Source organism: Notothenia coriiceps, unplaced genomic scaffold (assembly GCF_000735185.1).
Source record: "Notothenia coriiceps isolate Sejong01 unplaced genomic scaffold, NC01 NC01_scaffold00018949, whole genome shotgun sequence".
NCBI lineage: Eukaryota > Metazoa > Chordata > Actinopteri > Perciformes > Nototheniidae > Notothenia > Notothenia coriiceps.
This window is the reverse complement of record NW_011351650.1, coordinates 42,816-63,074: the sequence shown is the minus strand read 5'-3', so window position 1 is coordinate 63,074 and position 20,259 is coordinate 42,816. Positions and strand designations below refer to the sequence as shown.

The 20,259-nt window shown below is 39.0% G+C and overlaps 2 protein-coding genes and 1 long non-coding RNA gene across 6 annotated transcripts in view; 2 read left to right on the top strand and 1 right to left on the bottom strand.

Annotated features, from left to right (window-relative positions):
• Positions 1-382: 382 nt before the first annotated feature.
• LOC104951324 (uncharacterized) lies at positions 383-4,806 on the top strand. Of its 2 annotated transcripts, none has more exons than XR_799013.1 (3): positions 383-598; positions 3,645-3,723; positions 4,567-4,806. It is a non-coding gene; the product is annotated as an uncharacterized lncRNA (long non-coding RNA). The 2 variants fall into 2 exon arrangements; XR_799012.1 differs by having other exon boundaries at positions 3,645-3,775.
• nek10 (NIMA-related kinase 10) lies at positions 931-13,193 on the bottom strand. The gene is made up of 35 exons (XM_010777958.1): positions 12,955-13,193; positions 12,786-12,846; positions 12,525-12,661; positions 12,094-12,189; positions 11,927-12,011; positions 11,790-11,831; positions 11,614-11,692; positions 11,466-11,533; positions 10,684-10,763; positions 10,524-10,610; positions 9,994-10,218; positions 9,090-9,229; positions 8,499-8,560; positions 8,307-8,378; positions 7,872-7,936; positions 7,614-7,716; positions 7,325-7,453; positions 7,073-7,210; positions 6,937-6,982; positions 6,736-6,857; positions 5,717-5,819; positions 5,566-5,641; positions 5,061-5,190; positions 4,895-4,965; positions 4,516-4,723; positions 4,351-4,426; positions 4,213-4,269; positions 4,087-4,132; positions 3,860-3,897; positions 3,618-3,718; positions 3,262-3,372; positions 2,899-3,001; positions 2,623-2,666; positions 1,979-2,032; positions 931-1,799 (listed from the first exon to the last, which is right to left on the bottom strand). The coding sequence occupies exons 1-35, from the start codon at positions 13,023-13,025 to the stop codon at positions 1,779-1,781; spliced, it is 3,147 nt and encodes a 1,048-aa protein (XP_010776260.1). The 5' UTR covers positions 13,026-13,193; the 3' UTR covers positions 931-1,778.
• A 1,706-nt stretch (positions 13,194-14,899) lies between these two features.
• The window catches only part of septin7b (septin 7b), an 18,720-nt gene continuing 13,360 nt past the window's right edge, over positions 14,900-20,259 (top strand). The window contains exons 1-5 of one of the 3 annotated variants that reach the window (XM_010777955.1): positions 14,900-15,003; positions 16,533-16,543; positions 16,986-17,088; positions 18,720-18,826; positions 20,019-20,119. In XM_010777955.1, the coding sequence (XP_010776257.1) occupies positions 15,000-15,003; positions 16,533-16,543; positions 16,986-17,088; positions 18,720-18,826; positions 20,019-20,119 (326 nt within the window). In that variant the 5' untranslated portion in view covers positions 14,900-14,999. The remainder of the gene's footprint in view (positions 15,004-16,532; positions 16,544-16,985; positions 17,089-18,719; positions 18,827-20,018; positions 20,120-20,259) is intronic. The other 2 variants (XM_010777956.1, XM_010777957.1) reach the window with 2 other exon arrangements.

The window sequence follows — 20,259 nt, the reverse complement described above, 5'->3', positions numbered from 1 at the left end:
ATACCTTAAGTGGAATAAAAAGTGCAATATAGGCTATCCCTCTGAAATCTAGTGAAGTAGAAGTATAAATAGCCGGAAGGTAAAAATACTACTTAAAAGTTGTAAGTAAAGAACTTGCGGATATTAGTTACATTCCAGGACTGTTACCAAACAGTTAATGCATGTGAATAAAAGCTTCTTCAGATGTGTTTATTTGTGGCCCATTCTCCCTCTGACCCTTCTTCCTGATATCTCTCCATTACACTCCATTGCCATTCTCCACCTGTCCACTAGATGCCCTCGGACTCTCCCCCCCCCCTGGTCACCTGACTCCCACATCCTCCTGCTCACCTGTGTCTCATTTCCTGCTCATTTGTCATGTTGCTTCGTGCCCCCTTTTAGCCACCTGCACCTGTAAATCTGCAACCCTGAGCCCATTAACTGATCCCTGACCTGTTGCCTGCTCAGGATTCTCAGTTACTTTTGTTTGGACTTGCTTCCCCTGCCAGTAAACTTTTTGTAAATTCACTTACTCAATAAATCACTGAAACTACATTTTCGGCATTTGCATTTTTCACCTTGTTTTGGAACCTCCATCACCATCAGTGCTGGAAAGCAAGTAAGTACATTTAAAGCTCTTGAGTGTTTCCATGTTATGGTAATTTAATCTTCTTCTCACCCACACTTCAGATGTGTATAATGCTATTTTTTAATCACCTACATTTATATGGCATTTGCTTTTCAGATGAACATATTAAATAAACATTTTTGATATGCTTATAAAATTGATTGTTAAAGATGTTTTTGGCATGGGATCCCTTACAAATAAGCAGAGTATTGGTTAGTTGAATGCAGTGCAGCAAATAACTCTCACATTCACAGATGCATGCATTATCCAACATTTCACACACTACAGCAAAGATCAGAGAACTTATCATCGTCTGGAATAAATAATTTATTTGGTATATCATTTGAAATAGCTTATTCTACAGATTATACTGATAAATCCCGTATGGATCAAAGTGCATATGAAAGCGTCCCTGAAGCTGCCCTCCATTCTTCAAAATGACTGTAAAAACATTCAGTGAGTTTAGCACAGTATATTTCACATGTTAATCATTTTTTTAACAGCAGTAATGATAACCTTTGACTTGTAATTAAGAGGAAGGTTTGGATTTGGAGCATTTTGAAACATATGCGGTGTTATGCAGTGAGGGGTTGAACAGTCACAGTGTTGAGTCTGGTCCTGAGAACTTAAAGAGCTAGACTCTTTGACAAATGGGAAACTTTACACAAGAAAAAAAAGCTTTGGATAGTGTTTAAGGTTTAGTGTGTTGTTTCTTTGATGTGATACATTTTTCATGGACTGAAATAAATACAAACCGGATATAACAATTATCACATATATGTACATGCATAGATTCACACAGTTCACTAAACTATTACAAATAATCAATGCCTGAGAACCAAAGAGGTGTGGTGTTGCTGCAACGATTAGTCAATCGACAGAAAATATTTTGGCCAATTTATGGATTTTAGGAAAGTGATTAACATTAACGTTAACATTAAAACACGGTGTGACAGATTTTATCAACCAAAAATGGATTAATTGCTATTTGCAGGCTGAGAGGGATGGACCATGTTACAGCCGCCTTACCACAGCATGGACTAAGCTGAGTAATAAAGAGAAGAACATACTTAGTTTTTGAGTTACGTTGCTTCCATGCTTAAATAAAATGTGTTTTTCCCACTGCTTGTGTTAAAGGATGCAAATGAACAAGGGTTAATTGGTTCCTCTGTCATCTCTTTTCTCTGTTATCCTAAAATAAGAAACAGAACAGAGCAGCAGTAAGTCCAATTATTTTCAAACATGTTAACAGCTCATACCATAGATCAAAAAACAAATCACCCATTGCAGACAACATACAAATATCTACATTTTAAGCTACATACAATCATGACTTGAATTTTGTGAAATGTCATAATGGGAGAAAGTCACCTGCTGGGTTGCTTCGTAGTAGCTGTTCTCCTCCAGCAGTTCCTCTATGATCCCCTAAAAAGAAACATTTGTACAGGAAATCACGTTACTGGTAGACAGACATTCAATATGGTTGTGAAGCGGAAATTAAATGTTTTTATTCCAACATGTAACAAAAATATGTATTCATTATTTTTTAAATACGGAACAGTTCAACGTTTTCGGAAATCTTGGTCACTTTCTTGACGAGCATGTTAAGGAGATTGATACCACTCTCTGGATGTTAACTATAGTTTAGCATTAGAACTGGAATCTGAGGAAAGCCGGCTGTCCTAGCTCTGTCCAAAAGTAACATTGTGAATTCTGAATCTAATGCCACTAATCCACACTTTGATATCATGTTTGTGTAATATGTATTAAAACAGCAGTGTAAAAATGACGTGGAGGGGTTTCACGGGGTGATGGGCTGGAACTATTTCTTGAATGGCCGCATTTGATATCCCTGCCTTCAGTCTAAGACAATTGCTCCTGGATGTAGCTTAGTATTTAATATAAATAAATGTTAAGTGGTATCAATAACTCCAAAAAGTTTTACTGACAAGGTTTTTTTATAGACATGAGTGTTTTTTCAGAATAATACAGATTGCCTTCTCAGAAAAACAGACCTGCATCTGCTGATAGGTGACTCCGTCTTTAAGATTCCCGTCATCTGTCAGAAGCAGAGAGGAAAGCAGATTGGCATCACAATTTAAACAAGAAATGTCCTCAGGGGCACTACTTTGAACTTTCATAAGGTTTGCTTACCAACCAGATTTACTAGAAGTAGTTGAAATTGCCAAAACGCACCAAACATATTCTCATTTGAGCTTAAGGGTAAAAGTAGATCTGTCAAAGAAGCTGCAGTGTTGTTGTAGCTGTGGCCATTTTAAATATCACTGTACCTGAGCTGTCAGCATTAGCCTCTCCTGAGAAGTGGTGGAGCAGAGGCCACCAGTCTGAAGAGGCTGAGCCTAACTCCATCAGCTCTGGAGAGGCCTGGAGGAGCTGCAGGGAAACGGGAAGGACATCCTCATTTTAATTAGGGGGGCGGCAACACTCTCCGGAAATAAAACATAAAATAATGTACACATAAACACCATTCTCTAATAATAAACATGGATAATACATTACATCAGATAGAGCTGTGGCCTGACTCTCAAGACACAAATAATAAATAAATCACGTGCTAAGTTGCAGCAAGTCTGAGTTGAGGTTTACATATAAATAACATTGTTGACATACCCATGTTGGGTAAGTTGACAAACCTTGCTGAGCTGCACTTTCAGGTTGTATGGATCACTCCCAAATTGGAACAGAGACTTTTTAAATCTTTCAATGACACGTCGTTTGATGTTGCGGTGCGAAGCTGGTGGAAGCTGTAGATTTAAAAAAAGAAAAGGGAATACATTTCAATCGTAATTTCATATCTGCATTTAAGTACTATTTCTGATAGAAAGAACAGCTGGTTTTGGCGCTTGATGGCCATGTGGTTTTAAGTTTGTGATGCATTTGTAATGGAAAAAATAAGCGAAACAGTCAATACATTTGGACTGGTGAGATATGTTTGCAGCGTTAAACTGAACATTGATACGATCTAACAACAAATCTTATGTTACTGTACCTGAGTGATGTAAATAATTTTGTGCAGCTGCACGAGGAGCCTCTGGATGGGATCATCAATCTGCCGGACTTTCTTCTGGGAAACACAGATCCCTGCTAACACTGAGGCAAGAGCAAAACCACAGACAAACAGGGGGACTCAGGCTAAATACACAGGAAGTAAACACATTCTTTTTGAACTTTTAGAACGTCTGCTCTTAAAGTTATTTTGTGTAGAGCTTTCACATTCGGTTGAATATGCACCTGGTCTTGGTTTAATGTTGGCAGCAGCAGAATCCCCACTGAGATGAGAGGAGAATTTAAAGGGAAATAAGTCAGATACGATTAAACATTTTTTTTTCAACAAACATCGGCTACATTAACAAATACGTTTTTCACATGACTAAATATTGATACTGTGCCTGAATTCGAAACAATACACAGTTCTCACTGACCACACAGAAATGGGTACTTTTTGATTTTATACTTACCTAGACTGATTTCGGTCAGGCGTAACACAGGCACTGGAAGTTAGTCCTTTTATCAAAACAAAACAAATTAAAAAAACAAATTACGAAATGTTACCCAACCTCATGAAGAATATGATGGGCACTAACCGTAGTGTTTTCCTTTAGTGATGTTGCATTGCTCATCATCTCCATCTGATGCCTCATCTAAAACACACGTCATTATTTTATTTTAAGCCAAATCTTTCCTAGTCTGTTTTTAAATGATGTGCAGTATGAGACAGTTACCTTGTTCACTGTGGTTTGAACTACCGGCCCCAGAAGACCGTGGAGTTGGATATTCAATATTTATTAGGCATTTTTCCTGCAAAGATTGAAACATGTATAAATCGAAAAGAAAATACAAAAAAATTACAGTATTTTTACAACTTTTGTTTTCCAAATCCTATCTACCTGAGACGGGTTCGAGTGACAGCAGTTTGTCTTGCTTTTGTGCCTCTCCAGGAAGTACTTCTGCGCTCGTTTCCTGTCTCTCTCTGCTCTTCTTTCCAGTGCATTCTGGGAAGTGTAGAGGTCGTCCATCAGCCTCATCATGAGGTCGGAGATCCTCGTGGTGACGGCCACAATGTCGGGCCGCCGGTCTGGATCTGGACTCAAGCACCTGAAAGGAAAACCCCTAAAGTATGTTGGAGACTGACTGATTTTAAATTACTTTAATATATAACAATAAAAACACAAAATAATGATGGGATGAAATGTACGTCATAGAAAACTTTCCAAAATGTAGTATTTTCCAAACGTTTAAAAATAATTATTTCTCTTTAAGTCTCACCATCTGATCATATCTGTGACTCTCTCTGAGAAAGCTCCTTCTTCAATTGGCTCGTAGACGGCCCCTACAATCTAAAAGAAGCAAAGAACAATAAATAGAGAGGGGTGTGTGTGTGTGTGTGTGTGTGTGTGTGTGTGTGTGTGTGTGTGTGTGTGTGTGTGTGTACCTTGCTGGCCAGTGACAGCATGTTAGTGCTGTAGAACGGAGGCTGTAAAGTGGCCATCTGGTAGAGGATGCAGCCCAAAGCCCAGACGTCTGCTTTCTCTCCATATGGCTCATTCTTCACCACCTCTGGACTAACACATAACATGTATACATCACTTACATGGACACACACACAGCTGTTGTCCTGACCATAAACACACTTGAGCTGCTGTATCTGCTGTTTCTCTAAGTTGCTAACAGGCTGTATAAACAGCTCTGCTATACTTCCTTATAGGGTATGTTCACCAACAGAGGATTTTTCAAATGTTCTTCTTATCTTACAACACATTTTTATTTTTGCATGTTTGAGATATTTGTTGGCCCAATACGAATAACAACAACTAATACATTTATGATGCTCGAGAAAACATATATTACACCATGTTCAACAGATTTTATTCTAGAGTTCATTGAGAAGTCTTTACAGTAGCTAGCAGTAGCCTGATGCTCAGAATGAATTTCCTCACCAGGAGTAAAGGATGGTGCCGACCACCGAAGTCAGCTTGCTGTTCTCCAGTTTCTGCTTGGCGAGGCCAAAGTCAGCTAAAAGTAGAAGAAAGACTTAGGTTAAAAGCGTATCAGAAAAGAAAGGGAGAGTAATAAACTGGTGAAACTCACTGATGGTGACTTTGTCCTTCTCCCCCAGCATGATGTTGTTAGGCGAGAGGTCGCGGTGAACTATTCTCTTTTCCATGTGCAGGTACCTCAGTGCCAGACACATCTGAAGGAACATAGAGAAGATATATTGATTATTAATTCAATTATTAGCAGTTGAAAGCACGAGTTAAAAGGTTAGTTTTTAGGTCTTACATTATTTAAATCTTATGATGAATATCTTCATATATGTCATGTAAAAGTTTTTTTTGTAATCGTTTATTTAGCAGGGACATTGCACATCAATGAACACTTAAAACAATCAAATGTGTCAAGCGTAAATATGCCAGATTTAGCTTTAAGCTCATTTCCATCCGCAGTCCCTCACATAAAAACATTTAAGAAAATGACATTTTACAAAAAAAGCATAAAGAAATGCATGATATGCAAAAAGAGCAAGAGCAGCATACACAAGTATTTATCACATGGTATACAATCTAGAAGCAGCGACATATAAAGTGCAAGAGAAGATAAATGTGCTACATAAAGTGCATTTAGCGGTGATTACACGTCTGGTTGTTTCTCATCCATTCTTTGAGTTGACCTTTGAAGCTATTGAGAGTGGGACAATCCGTATCTCAGTTGGGAGGCTATTCCACAATGAGCTGCCTTTAATGGAGAGGACATGTTGTCCAAAAGTGGTCCGTCTACGGTGGACTTCACAGTCTCCTCTGGTTTCTGAGCTAGTGCTGCGTCCAGTGTGTTTTTTGTGGACGAATTCCCCTATGTAAACATTTATAAATAAAGCACATACTTTTAAAAGACTTAAATGGTCAAACTCAAGAAATTGCGTTTTTCAAGGATGGTACAGTGGTATGAATTTGGCTTTCTGTCAAACACCTTGATAGCTCTCTTGTACAGCTGTTCTATTGGTTTCAGGTTTGTGGCACAAGCAAACGACCAGTTTGTAAAACAGTATTCAATATGTTGTGTTTTTTTAATACTCAACCAGGTGAAGATTTCCAAAAAAGGAGAACTGTTACCTGTATGAAAACATTCCAAAGTCTGTCTTCTGTGAATTTCTGCTGCTTCTCCTTCAGAGAGTTGAAATGTTCAGCCAGTGGCACTCCCTCGATCAGCTCCATCACAATGTACAGCCTGTCGCCTAAAACAAATGTTATTTAGGCTTTGAACTTTTGTTGTGTTCATTTCTTTTAAAAGCTTTCAGCTAAAATGATCCTTACCTTCCAAAAATGTCTTGTAATATTTAACAACGTTTGGGTGCATCATCTAAAGAAGGAGAATCAAAGAATACATAAATACACAAACCACGGCTGTCCTTGGCTGAAAGATAGTTTGTCAGTCACTACATTAATTTGCCTGTTCTTTGACGATCGTGAGCTCAGAGATTATATTCTCCACGTTATTGTCTCTCGACTTCTTGTCTTTGCCAAACACCGGGTTATGGAGGTTCACTTCTTTCAGAGCAAGGAGGTTCTGGCCACTCTGCTTTCGGACCTGTCATAGAGTATAAGTATTGTTTTATTGGAGCCAAAGAAACTTGATATGAATCACCTAAACTCTTGTATTGTGTCACAAAGAAACGTAATTGTCCAAGGATGTTAGCCGTACCTTAAAGACGCTTCCAAAGGCGCCGGTGCCCAGATGGTCCAGTATGGAGTAACCGTTGATGACTTTAAGGGGAGGTCGGTTCTGGTCCACAGTCTCTATGCTCTCTTTTAGACTGTCCACTTCCTCTTCCTGTATCACGTATACACAGAACTCCATCCATTTGTAAGTTAAATAATCCTCCTTGTCAAACTTTATAGTTTTATTCATGTCTAATCACAGTAATATTTGTATTTGAAAGCCAGAAACTGCAACATAAACAGTGGAATCCATTTAGAAGCTGTTCTCTTACAGTGTACAGTGAAACTTTGGTTTGCAGCCCCTCGTAGGCCGCGAGGTCCCGCACATAATGTCCAACATCAATAAACAACTCGAAGAGATCTGTGGGAAAGAGTCTGAAATGGATAAGAGATTACATAACAGCACTGGGGAACATGTGAAGAGAATTCTTTCAAAACAGATTTCCCAAAATAGCTACATTTGGAAGATTAATGTCTGAAATGAACCTAAGGCAATACATGTTCTTTTTTCCTTAATGATATAACATCACCTCTTAAACAGATGTCGGTTTCTTTCCACACTAAAGAGAAACCGGAGGGTCCGAAATGCATAGCACTGTCAAAATGCAAACAAATGTACAGATGTGTTAATTTAAATCAAATCAAGTTTTATTTATTTAATAAAAACACTTTACTACGATCACAATAAAAGACAATAATTTACAACAGAAATATAAAAAACAAAAACACAGGGAATAGTCAGGTGTCATGCTCCACTCTGACTAGAAGGCCAGAGAGAAGAAGTGTGTCTTCTTCAGTGAGGATTTAAAAACGCCTTGGGTCTGGGCCGACCTCACATGGAGGGGCAGACTGTTCCAGAGCCTGGGGCCAGCTGCTGCGAAGGCTCGGTCCCCTCGGGTTTTAAGCGGTTACATAATCTACATCCACAATATTATTTAATTTAATTCCTACATCAAGCCAAATACCTGTAAAGATGTGCGCTTCGGTCTTTGGTTTTGTGGTAAAATCAACTTTACGATTATATAGACCCCATTTTCCTAAGAAAAGAATGTCACGTTTAGTTGACACAATATTTAAAACCTTGTGATTTGATACGATGGTGAACATATTCACTCCAATCCTCTGAACTGTAGTACTCTCTGTGTATGTTTCCATACCTGCACAATGTGGTGAGCAGATGTGTCATCCAGACTCAGCTCAGTCAGAACCGTACAGCAGGCTGGAAAGGGATTACAGAGGATATGGAAAAGCCTAATTTAAGAACCCTTGAATGCAATCCAATAGTCTTGGAAAATATTACGAACATTATGACATGACCATTAATAACTGACTCCCAAAACCACAGGAAGACACACACTTGGACCAGTTGCCTTTAGATTGTAACATTTAAAGTGTATCTTGTATTGGGAGAGACATAACAACATGTTTGTGTTTAACCAAACTTGTTTTATTTCATAGTCTTGTCTGTAGACACTCAGAGACAGCTCCAGCAATTTCCTCTAAATCATAGATAAAGTAAATCCTCAGTGGTGTGTAATTTCACTTCAGGAAACGGCTGTTGACATTCTGAACAACCGATAAAACTCCTCGGGGAGAAGGATCTACTCGCAGAGGCAAGGACATGGGCCTTTTTAACTGTACTAAATTATTTACAGGACAGAGTCTTACTGGGTGATTTCTAAATCTCAAGAAACCCTAGATTAAACACTTTATGTGCAGTGTGTGTAATAACGTGTCTTGTCCCTGACCTGACTGCAGGGCCATGGTGTTGTCCTCGTCCTCCTGAGGGCTCAGCTCCTCTCTGATGTGCTCTCTGTGGATTCGGCCGGCTGCGTTGGCGCTGGAGAGCGTCTCGATGGACGAGCGGTCACAGATGTACTGCCTGTCACTGGGAGAGTCATTTTATATTACACAATACCAATTCATGTAAATTAAAGCACTTTTATCTAATTTGTTTTAATACGCTTTTTAATGGCAATGTTCTGTACTCAGTTGTAGGTGAACCCTCCATCATACTGTAGGGTTAGGGTTAGGAATAATTGGAGGTAAAACTTGGGAAGAAAAGACAGAAAGGCTCGTTAAATACGAGGCAGTTTAAACCTGAACCTTTTAAGAATACTCTCGGGTATTGCAGGAATTTAGAAGCGTACTTCCATAAAGTTGTAAAACTCGTATGAAACATATTTCATAGAATGGTCATTTTATAAAAAAATATAAATCAATAAATAAGGCTGCAGATGCTGCAAAGACACTTGATCCCACAACTCCCATTATGCGACAAACAGCCCCCTGTTGTTGATGTCTTTGCATACTCCAGATGTAATGCAGGCTTTCTGCTATAAAATGGAAGTCTCAAAAGCTGACAAATGAACAATTTTAATAAAAGATGCTATCGAGTTTCATTATGGGAAATGTAAGATCTGTTGTATTTGGAGCTTGACTTTTACCAGTCAAGGCATTATCCTGGCCTCTGTTGGTCTGATTTTAATCATTCTTTTTGGTATTGTCTCTGAGTCCCCCAGCTTAATGAAACAACTACGTATACTGAATTGAAGGTGGGACATCTTAAGATCACAACATCACTTTAACATGGACTATTGAATTGAATTCCTATAATTATCAAAAATGTTTGAATTGCTCAGTCTCACAAACCTGTGGAGCAGCCGGAGAAGCTGCTGCACCCCGCCCCAGCTCCGGATCTCCGCCCTGGTGTCGGGGTCCTCACAGAGCTGGACCAGGACCCAGGCCACGCTCCACAGCAGCTTCAGGTGCTGAGCGTTCAGCAGGCTCAGCAGCACCGGCAAACCCTCCAGCCCCCTCAGCTGCTCCCTCACCTGCCACACCGGAGACAGGAGCCTCAGCAGCTCCGCACCCATTCTGGAGGAAACATCAGGTTCACTCTAATCTTTCTTGTTTCTTTGTATTCAAAGGTAGATTCTTGAAATAGCTTCCTAGCTGCACCACACTTTCATAAATAAAGAATTGATTGTTATTCAGTATAAAGGGTCATTTGTTCTATCCCAAGCAATGTGTCTCAGTGCACTTGCAGGTGACACAACGTGGGAACAGGGATGAACAAAAATGCAGACACTTGATTTGTTTGGCTAGTTTTTTTGTACGTTATCAACATAAATAAAGTATGTTTCCCACTACTTTCAAATACATCAACCAACATTTCTTACCTCTTTGAAAGCAGGTCATATTCTTGCAGTATTAGAAGTAGGTTCTCAACAATGGTTAGCTCGCCAATCTTCTCCTTGCATTCTGGGCTGCAGAAAACAAAGGCTTATCACAGATGAAATCAAAAGTGTATTTACAACGTTAAAGAAAGTATTTGCCCACCTCTCAGCCAAAGTGGTGAGTGCCAGCAGGGCCCCCAGCAGCACACTGCCATCTGTTGTTGAGAGGAGCTTCACCAAGGTCTATGAATGGTTGATTGAAGTAAATAATTAACTCTTTCTCCACAAAGCACATTACATGTAGAGGAATACGAGATAAGAAACTGAGGGCAGAGACACCCACAGACCATCATGCTACAAGAAAAGGATATCCTAATATGGTCACACATCTCACAAAGAATGTGCAACATAGCACTTCCACTCTATGAATGTTTTTTTGATTAATTTGAAAACTGAGAGTAAATATTTGCATATATTTCGAACCTAAAATATGCCTACTATCATCCACATATGATATTGTTTCTAAATTTCCCATTTTCAACCGTTGGTGGTCTGCAATAAGAAGGTCATAATGTGTATAAATTGGAAAATGTTCATTCTCTGGGGAGCTGGGATTTCCATGGCAATGTGTGCATTAAATGTAAGCCTTGTTTGTATAATGACATGCCACATGTTGGTGCTAGAGAAAATGAGATGAGAAAAACAGCCAAGACTAGTGCTGGATGGACATGCTGGCCAACATTGTCAACCTTTAGCCCTCATGCTGAATCAAACAATATTTAATGGATTATAAAAACTAAATTCTAAACTAGCACCAATACATTCAATATACAACATATATTGAGTTACAAGCACCACCAGGAATAACTTCCTTTATGGCATAATGTTTATCCCAGACATAAATATGATATAAAACAGATAACCTTATCTCTACTTATCACTCACCCTGTGAGCGCCGCTATGGATGACCCAGACCCTTTGATCTTCAACGGCAGACAGCTTCTGAAACATGTCTGCAGGGAAATCAGCAAAGGCAGCATTACTGAGGCTCATATTATCCGTTTTTTGATATTTAGTTTTATTGATTACTCACAGGTCATTGTGACCAGCTTCTGCACAGCAAACGCCTGTTCACCACACGATATGTACATGACAGTGACATGCTCCATATACTGAAAGAGAGAAATGGGGATGTCATGAGATATGTAAGGATAAATCAGAAAACACAGCTTGTTTAGGCATGTGAAGAACATCTTGGAGGGCATTTACCCTGGCAAGTAAATTGATGCCTTGGAGCTGATGGAGGATTTTCTAAAAGAAAGCAGTTATAAGAGACAGTTTCTTCTTATACAGATGAAGTCTTCGTACAGTTCAAGATAAAATATGAAATATGAAAGTTTATTTACCTGATGGTGAGGATCTCTAATCAGTAATCGTAGACAGATCAGAACTCTGAGGACAGACTCAGGCAGAGCATGGTCAATCCAGTCACTGAAGAAGGAGAAAACATTGTCACTTAGCTTAACATAATACAAAAAAAAGAAAAGCATGCAGTAAATAAAATACACTTTACCTGCAGAGTCTGTTCTTCACCAAAGACGTTAGGATTTCAGAGAAGAGTTTCTGCAATGGGTGGCTGCTGAAACATCTTTGGTCTCTGTATGTGATGCTGGAAAATTAACGTAAATATAATAAGATCCACAGTGGTACAGACTCTGATTCCTCAAATCAATATTATATTGAATGTAAAGCTACCAAAAACATAATTCAAGAACTTCTGTAGTTTTATTGTTCAAAACAAGTGAATGTAACTTTAAAATGCAAAATGAATTGGTAAAAAAATACGATAAGAATTCATTTGTTGAAGCAGACAGTAATAGAGATAGATATAGAAGTGATAATGAGAGGTATATAAAACAAAAAAAAAGAACAAAATATAAAATAGTAAAATATATATATATAGTAATGAGGAATTCTTTAAGACAATTCCCTAAGCATAAAAACCTGAATTTGTCCAGTTCAGATGCTTCGCTGGAGAAGTCACTCTCACTCCTCTGTCTGCTGGTATCTTTTGGAGCATGCAGGCCTGGAGATCTGCTGACTCCACTGCTGCGTGCTTTACTGTGACTCAGCGCGGCCACCTGCAACACAGGGAGTCTCATACTACAATATATACACAGACCAGGAGAAATATGAGATGGTTTGTAATGTTATCGAAAGGTCTAGGCACTCAGCCATGGCGTGGCCTCATGTGTTGTTGTTCACCTCTTGCCTGGGAATGCCTTTGGCGAGCAGGGACTGGAGCCTCCTGAGATCATTGGACGCCCTAGAAAACAGGCTTCATCAGGCGAATTGGTTTAGTTATATGAGGGGTTATTTTTGAATGACATTACAGACTTTAAAATGAGTGTGAGGAGGAGATGAAGAGGCTTACTTTCTCTGTAATTCTCTGGATTTCAGGAGCGATTTTTCTCCTTGTTTCAATTTTTTAACTGGATTGGACATTTTTAACGTCCCCCTTTGTTTCCATGAGTAACCTGTGGTTTAACTTCAGACATTTTTGGGACATATTGACATTGAGACATAAATGGAATTTAATAAAGGAGATACATTTATGCTACCTTCTACTTCACTGTATTTCGTACGCAAATATTTCACACAATTAAGTAACAATATTTGTATTAGCATACAGCCAGCGTACAGAGATGCAATCATTGACAAAGATGGTCTCAGATCTCAGGCTTCTTCAACATAGCTAATTGAAGATGTATAAAGAAAAATACTTTAAACTGAAAACTATTTATCATCTTTAGTTACTTTGCAGAGTTAGAATATTCATACAACATGTAAATAAACCATTGCCTTCTGATATACTGTGTTAAAAATACAGTCATTAGAATTAGCTCCTCCTTTACCAGCTGCACTATTAAATTGATGAATGCATCAATCCAGTGTTATCAGAATCTGGTTTTGGGGTTTAGGTGTTCACAAACAAAGAATTTGCAATAAAATAAAATAGAATACACACAATTAAAATTAAATAAATATTTAAGAAAATACTGTCAACACATTTCAAATTATAATATAAAGAACATCTTTAGCATAACTAATCATTATTCTGAAATAAGCCACATAATGAGTAGCCTACTTTTACTATTGGTATTTGATTATGCTAAAATTTGAGGAGGCTACTTTTGGATTTTGAGTTCAGATATCCTACTTGTAGTCTACACTGTAGCATAGTATTGCCACTTTACTTCAGAAAAGCTCTGAGTAGCCTGGGCCTACTTGTTTCACCACTGCTAGCTTTTGTGACAGGAAGGCTAGCTAGTTGTTTGGATGATGTTGGGCTAAAGGAAGTGTTGGACTGAGCTGTCCTTTTAGGCAGTTAAAAAAGGCAAACGTATCTTACCCCTCCTCCAGCATCGCAAACTAGAAGCATACAGCTATGAACTGCTAAATACAAACTGTGTTATACTATCCTAAATCGAGGATATTAGCTTCATAGTTTTTTTAATCCTTGAAACGCCAGAAGCCCTTGACATTAGCGTTTCTAACCAATCCAGGTAAGCAATAGTAGACAGTCCTGGTTACCATGGATACAACAGACGCTATTCGCATTCCGTCACCACGGCATTTAACACCGGAAGGTCGTTAACACCTTTCATTTTCAACATAAATACTATAAATGTATTTTTTGCAAACTCAAATTCATAACAATACCAACAAATTACAAAAAATACCGTTAAGCAGTACCCTACAGGGAACTCTTAAAAATAATATCAAATGTTTTTGTTTCTTAGTATAATGTTTTATTATTAGAGTTTCTTAATACCCATTCTATTTGATTTATTTATCAATATTTAATTGTTTTAATACATGTTTTTATAATTTTAATATTCTCTGTACCATATTGGAACATGTCAGCAATGTTTGCATATTTTAATGTTTTAAAAAAAAGAAGATTTATACAAATTCCTCACACACAAACTTGTGTTTCACCCATAGACTATAGGTTTCAACTAAATATTTTAAATCAACTGCTTCTAATAAGGTAAATTTATCAATCCATCAGCAACAAGTTATTGACTCATACTACACTGGATGCTACGTTGAGAAATCAGCCCCTATGCCTATTATTTAATGATAAATAAAGTAAACTGTTTGATTGATAAAGGCTAATGGTGCAGGAGGATCGGGAGGTGTAATTAGTTTAACATGTTTAAAAATGGAACCAAATATTTTTGGTTTGTGTTCGCGAGAACACGTCAAGACTCAAAGGAACTACAAGCTATCGCGATACTGGCGTGTTCCTCCCTTTGTGATTCACGTACAATTTACGTCAACCTTTTGGCGTAGGTTGGTTGAACACGTTTGGCGATGCGTTCCTCACCGTGCGTAGCTCAGGCAAAAGCTGCGAGAAGGGGAATGTCGGCTTGTGAATGATCGCTTTTTGAGGCGGCAGGGAGCGTCAACGTTATGGGTAAGACGCTGCTGCAGTCAGATTTATTCAGAAACCCGCGTTGTAAACTCCAACTCTGTTTATTTGTGTGTGATTGTATTCGCTATTTGAATAATTCTCCGTGCCGCTGTTTTTAGCTTCTGCAGTTGTCTGAGCAACCAACGCCCAGTCTTTGGATGGGTTAGCTAGTTGCTAGCCTGGGCTTCGCTAGCACTGTGCATAACCTAACGGGAGAGTCATTTCCTGCCTTTAGCTCTTTAGAAAAGTATTTTAGCAAACGTTTCTGTTTCTGGGCCACATTAACACACATCTTACTATGGTTGCGTTTTTTTTTGTCCTCAATTACTAGCAATTATTATTCAACTAGCTCACTTGGTGTCGCATGTTGGATTAAACAGATCAGAGTAATGCTAACGTTGACTAACCACTGCATGTGAGCTGTTGTAGCTCTACATTAGTCTGTTTGTTTACGTGAGAAAACGTTAAATGGTTGCACATTATGCAGAATAAAGTCGCTGTAGCTAGCAGTACAAATTTTCTTTACACTGTGCTTCTTTAATTAAACCGGGAGAACGACCACTTTCCGTCGTTTGTGTGCCCCGGATGGGGGCTCCATTAGTGTGTGTGTGTGTGTGTGAGATCAATAATTTGAGTAAACTGCCATGATTGTAGAATCTAGGTTAGAAAACAAAGCTGGAAATGTGTCACTGCCAGGCATAAGGAAGGCACGACTCTCGTCTAATCTGGATTACAGTGGATCTAGTTCCTAAGAGTTCATGTTTGACTTTTTTTTAAGTCATTGGCTCAGACTGACCTTTACATCCTAACACTGTGTGTGTTTCCCTCCAACTAAAACAACACACTGAAACATGCATAAAACCTGCACAAGCAAACTAGTCCGCCAACTGTCACCACTTCCTTTGGCAGACCTGTCAGACAGCCTGAAAGAAAACTGAAAACTGTCTCTATAAACTGACAGTTCTATTTCCTTAAAAAAAAATCGAATCGAAATCAGCTAAAATGGATATGACTAATGATGGTTTGCTAGTGAACTAATTTAAAAAACCAATGTATGTACTTGCACACAGTTGCAGTAGTATGAGGATGTTGCTGAGATTAAACTGCACATCCTGTAGGGAAATCGGCGTATTAAATCATAGCGTCACACAGAAGACATGTGGGCTGCTGTTAGTTTGCAGGAGATGCTCCGGAGTAAAGGTCGCAATCCTTTCCTAGCCACAGGCGATAAAATCTACTATGAATGGGCCTTGCTTTATGGTGATACTGACATTAAAGGAGCAAGTGGAGTGTAATATGAACAACACTGGCCAACTGTCAGTGTTGTTACAATAGCCCAGATCATGAATCCTTTTTGCCTCGGGCTTCTCAGCTTGCAATACTGATTCTGGAGAGAAAATGGTTTGTTTGTCAGATGGCCTGAGATTGATTCCATGTTGCTTTTTTGTGATCTCTCTCTTTGCTTTCTGACCCTGGAAATGCTGGCTCTTCACGCACAATGGGTCCATATTACATTGATCTACACAAAACAGCAGTTCAAACAGTAAGTATTGAAATTGTCTTTATTCTTATACCGCTTTGCAAAAACATACATTCTATAACTTGTATTGAGGATCTCAAAACTCCTAGATACCAACTGAGTCCTGCTTAGTTACAATTAAAAATGCTCAATACATCTAGACTATTAATATTCATATTTCTTTTAATGGCAGAATCTTGGATATGAATATTTCCCTCAATGTGATATATCTAAGATTAAAACTGGAATGAGCAGATGCACAGTTAGTATGTGCAAAACATGTCTGTAATTTTGAATCTACTTCAGGAGAACATAAAGGTTTGATTGATTTTTAAGACTGGGAGTATATTTCAGTTTTGGCAGCATGGGAATAGGGCAATTCAAAATGTGTATGCCTTGCAGCTGAAGCAGGTTTGCAAAATTTGATTTCTTATTGGATTTAATGTGTTTCTTTTTTTTCTTACAGCAGCAAAAGAGTCTGGAAGGATATGTTGGCTTTGCAAGCCTCCCCAACCAAGTGTACAGGAAGTCTGTCAAGAGGGGCTTCGAGTTCACCCTGATGGTCGTGGGTAAGAACACACACTTCTCAGCCCTCTGTTTGCTCTTGTTTTATATGAATCATTTCATTGCTTTTATTGCGGTTGGCATTTAAGAATTCTTCACTGTGGTTTGCTTTTGAGAAAGAAGGAGATTGTGTGTGGGCGCAGTCATATTTATACAAAAGGGACATGCTCCCAGCTTTGTTGTGTTAATGCTGAGTCAGAGAGGAAGGGGACCATTGCATTACTCTTATTCAAATTAATCATAGCGTCAGGTCCCCTGAGAAGAAACCTTTGGGATGGATTCATCTAGCAACATTCAGCAAATAAAAATGGAGACATTCTTTTAAAATGCCTGGATGTGGTAGTTGACACTGAGCCAAGATCCTCCTCGGCTGATCAGTCCCTGTTTGGAGGGGAAATGTTTCCTCGGGTCAAAACCATTTCCTGTGGTGGGACTGTCAGAATTTCTACCCAAGAATCTAAGAATAGCGCATCTCCTATGGCGTTCGACAACACCATGTTTCTACGGGGCTTTAGCCTATAGTACCACAGACACATTCCAGTTACATGTTAGTGTGCAGTCTTTTTATTGCTTGACTTTTGTATATAACTTTCCCTTATTCTCTGCACTGTCCTCTGCTAAAGCTTCTGGATAGTGACAAACTGTGGATTATTAATGCTTCAAAGTGTTGCTACAAATAGCTTGATTTTGGGAATAATTTAAAAAATATATATAAATGGCAATGCATCTACCAACAAGGAAAGAACAGGAGGTCCTCTGGGCTTTTCTGTTAGTTAAAGGCTTGCCATTGTCTTTACGGTATCACCCTCTTGCTTGGAACAATATTCAGCTTTTCTTGGCTCTGATGAGCTGTGAGCCCACATGTCCCCGCCGTGCAACGCAATGCGTCACCAGTGTGGTGTGAAAGAGGATGAAAGAGGAAGGGTAGGACAGAGATGGGACTGGTATTACCAGCAGTGACTGGCACGTCTGCTCTCGTGAAACACATGGCCCAACAACCTGTTCAGTTCACAGATCGCAGAGCAACTCAACTCACAGTCCTGTCATCACTACACATTTCAGTACATTTAACAAGCGCATACCCACAGCACATAGTTACGTGCCACACATAAATTGCACAGCAAACAAATGCCACAGCACAAACCCAACACATTACCCTTTGACTGTAGCTCTGGTGTAAATGGCGGCTCGTTAAATATTGACTTGTGGACATCCGCCAAAGCAGTCAGGCAGTGTCAGTGGTCGTTTCCACTAATGACTCTTTTCATTGGAAGCTTGGAAACTGGGCACACAATGGCCAACCAAGCTGGAGAAGCCTCTCAGACCACACAGCCAGTCAGCCGCACATAACAAGGGCCATTGTCTGTGTTGTTTCCTTAGCCTTTAACTGTGAACCCAAATGGATTAATGTCTTGGTAAAATGTCAGTCTCATCCCCGGACAGACACAAGGCCTTTTTTTGTCTTCAGGATGTCAACATTGATCTTTCTGTGCTTATAATACAGGGTTTTGTGTCTCTGAAATCTTGTTTATTTTAACCAATTTATTGTAAATCTTTACAGTGTGAATAACTTTCTAACTATAACATGAAGATCACAGTCTTCCTGAAATACTGATTTCTCTTATTTTTTTTCCAGGCGAGTCAGGGTTGGGTAAATCTACGTTGATCAACTCTCTGTTCTTGACAGACCTGTATTCACTGGAGTACCCTGGACCTTCTCATCGAATCAAAAAGACTGTACAGGTATTTATTTTAAAGTATTATCTTCGAGTTTGGATGTAGACACACTGGCAGTGTTGGTATCTGCTAAGGCCAAACAACAGACCAAATATCAGACGTAAAAATACGCAGAGGTTGTGGCTGATAAGATTATCTCTGAGAATCTGCGGGTTCTGGAAGAAAAGCTTGAAACAGACTCAGCTTTTAGAGAAACTCAGCCTTGATGTGAATGCAGCTTTGGCAGCTATCCAAACCATCATTTTGACATTTTATTTCAAAATGTGCCCATGGGCTGAACAGACAGAAGAACAACAAATACCAATTCTATACTCTTTCAAAGCACATCTGTGTGAAAGACATACATGTGTTCGTGATTAAAGGTTTTTTCAATGTGTTCTCGACTATTTAGCTCCCGATTTGATTGACTGCCTTAGAGTCTTTTTAAGATGAAAGCAGTAACAATAAACTTCTTGGCTCAGTTATAGCAGCAACTGGACCAATAACAAACTTACCATAATGTAATAAAAACATACATGAATGCCCTGTTTATAAAACATATGATTTATGATACGACAGTGCCTGAGAACCTCCTTTGATGAAACAAAGAATAATGTACTCCTTTCTCTCCATACACCATGCAAACTAAATAGAAATAGTTACCCCTCCAATTTAACATTAACATCATCATAATATCCGAATACTATCATCTGAACATTGTAAAGAGTTATGGGGTTTGAGAAAAGTCTACTTTCAGATTGATGTCTATATTTTGACGTTTTCTAAAAAACATTAGCTCCTCATAATGGTTTGAACATGTCAGCCTCACTGTCAGCTTCTGCCATACATTCCCTTATCTTCCTCTTCCCTAATTATAAAACGCAGTCCTGAATCTCGAGAGCCTCGAGTGTTGCACTTTATCTGTCTGGCTCCTGACTGAGAGCATTGCTATCTCCAGATGCTTCTGTGCTTTTCTGGCTTCTCAGCAGTTAACAAATAGCACAGTGTGACATGGCGTGTTGCTACATGCTGCTAGCCTCAAGTATTTTCTATGTGAAATATATGGTGTGATGCTATAAGCTTACAGTGATAATGATTTCAGAGCCCTCCTGCCATATTGTGTTTTCACTTGTATTATTAATTAAACAATGTGGTTTCAAAAGCACAGTTTGAGGCCCAAGTGAACACAATGTGCCCTTCATTCTTCCTCCTGTGCCAGGTGGAGCAGTCTAAAGTTTTAATAAAGGAAGGCGGCGTCCAGCTGCTGCTCACAATAGTTGACACCCCAGGGTTCGGAGATGCCGTAGACAACAGCAACTGGTAAGGATCGCCACAAATTCTGCTCAGCACAGATAATATAGACTTACTTAAAGGGGACCTATCATGCAAAATGCACTTTTGTACGTCTTTTATACATTAATATGTGTCCCCGGTGTGTCAGGGAACTCACCAAGGCACAC

Excerpts from the sequence above, each read along its gene's own strand:
- nek10 (XM_010777958.1), bottom strand. The coding sequence starts at position 13,025 with ATGTCCAATCCAGTTAAAAAATTGAAACAAGGAGAAAAATCGCTCCTG. Across the intron at positions 11,832-11,926 it reads TTAGAGATCCTCACCATCAG|AAAATCCTCCATCAGCTCCA; the intron begins GTAAATAAACTT and ends GCTTTCTTTTAG. Across the intron at positions 11,693-11,789 it reads GCATCAATTTACTTGCCAGG|TATATGGAGCATGTCACTGT; the intron begins GTAAATGCCCTC and ends TCTCTCTTTCAG.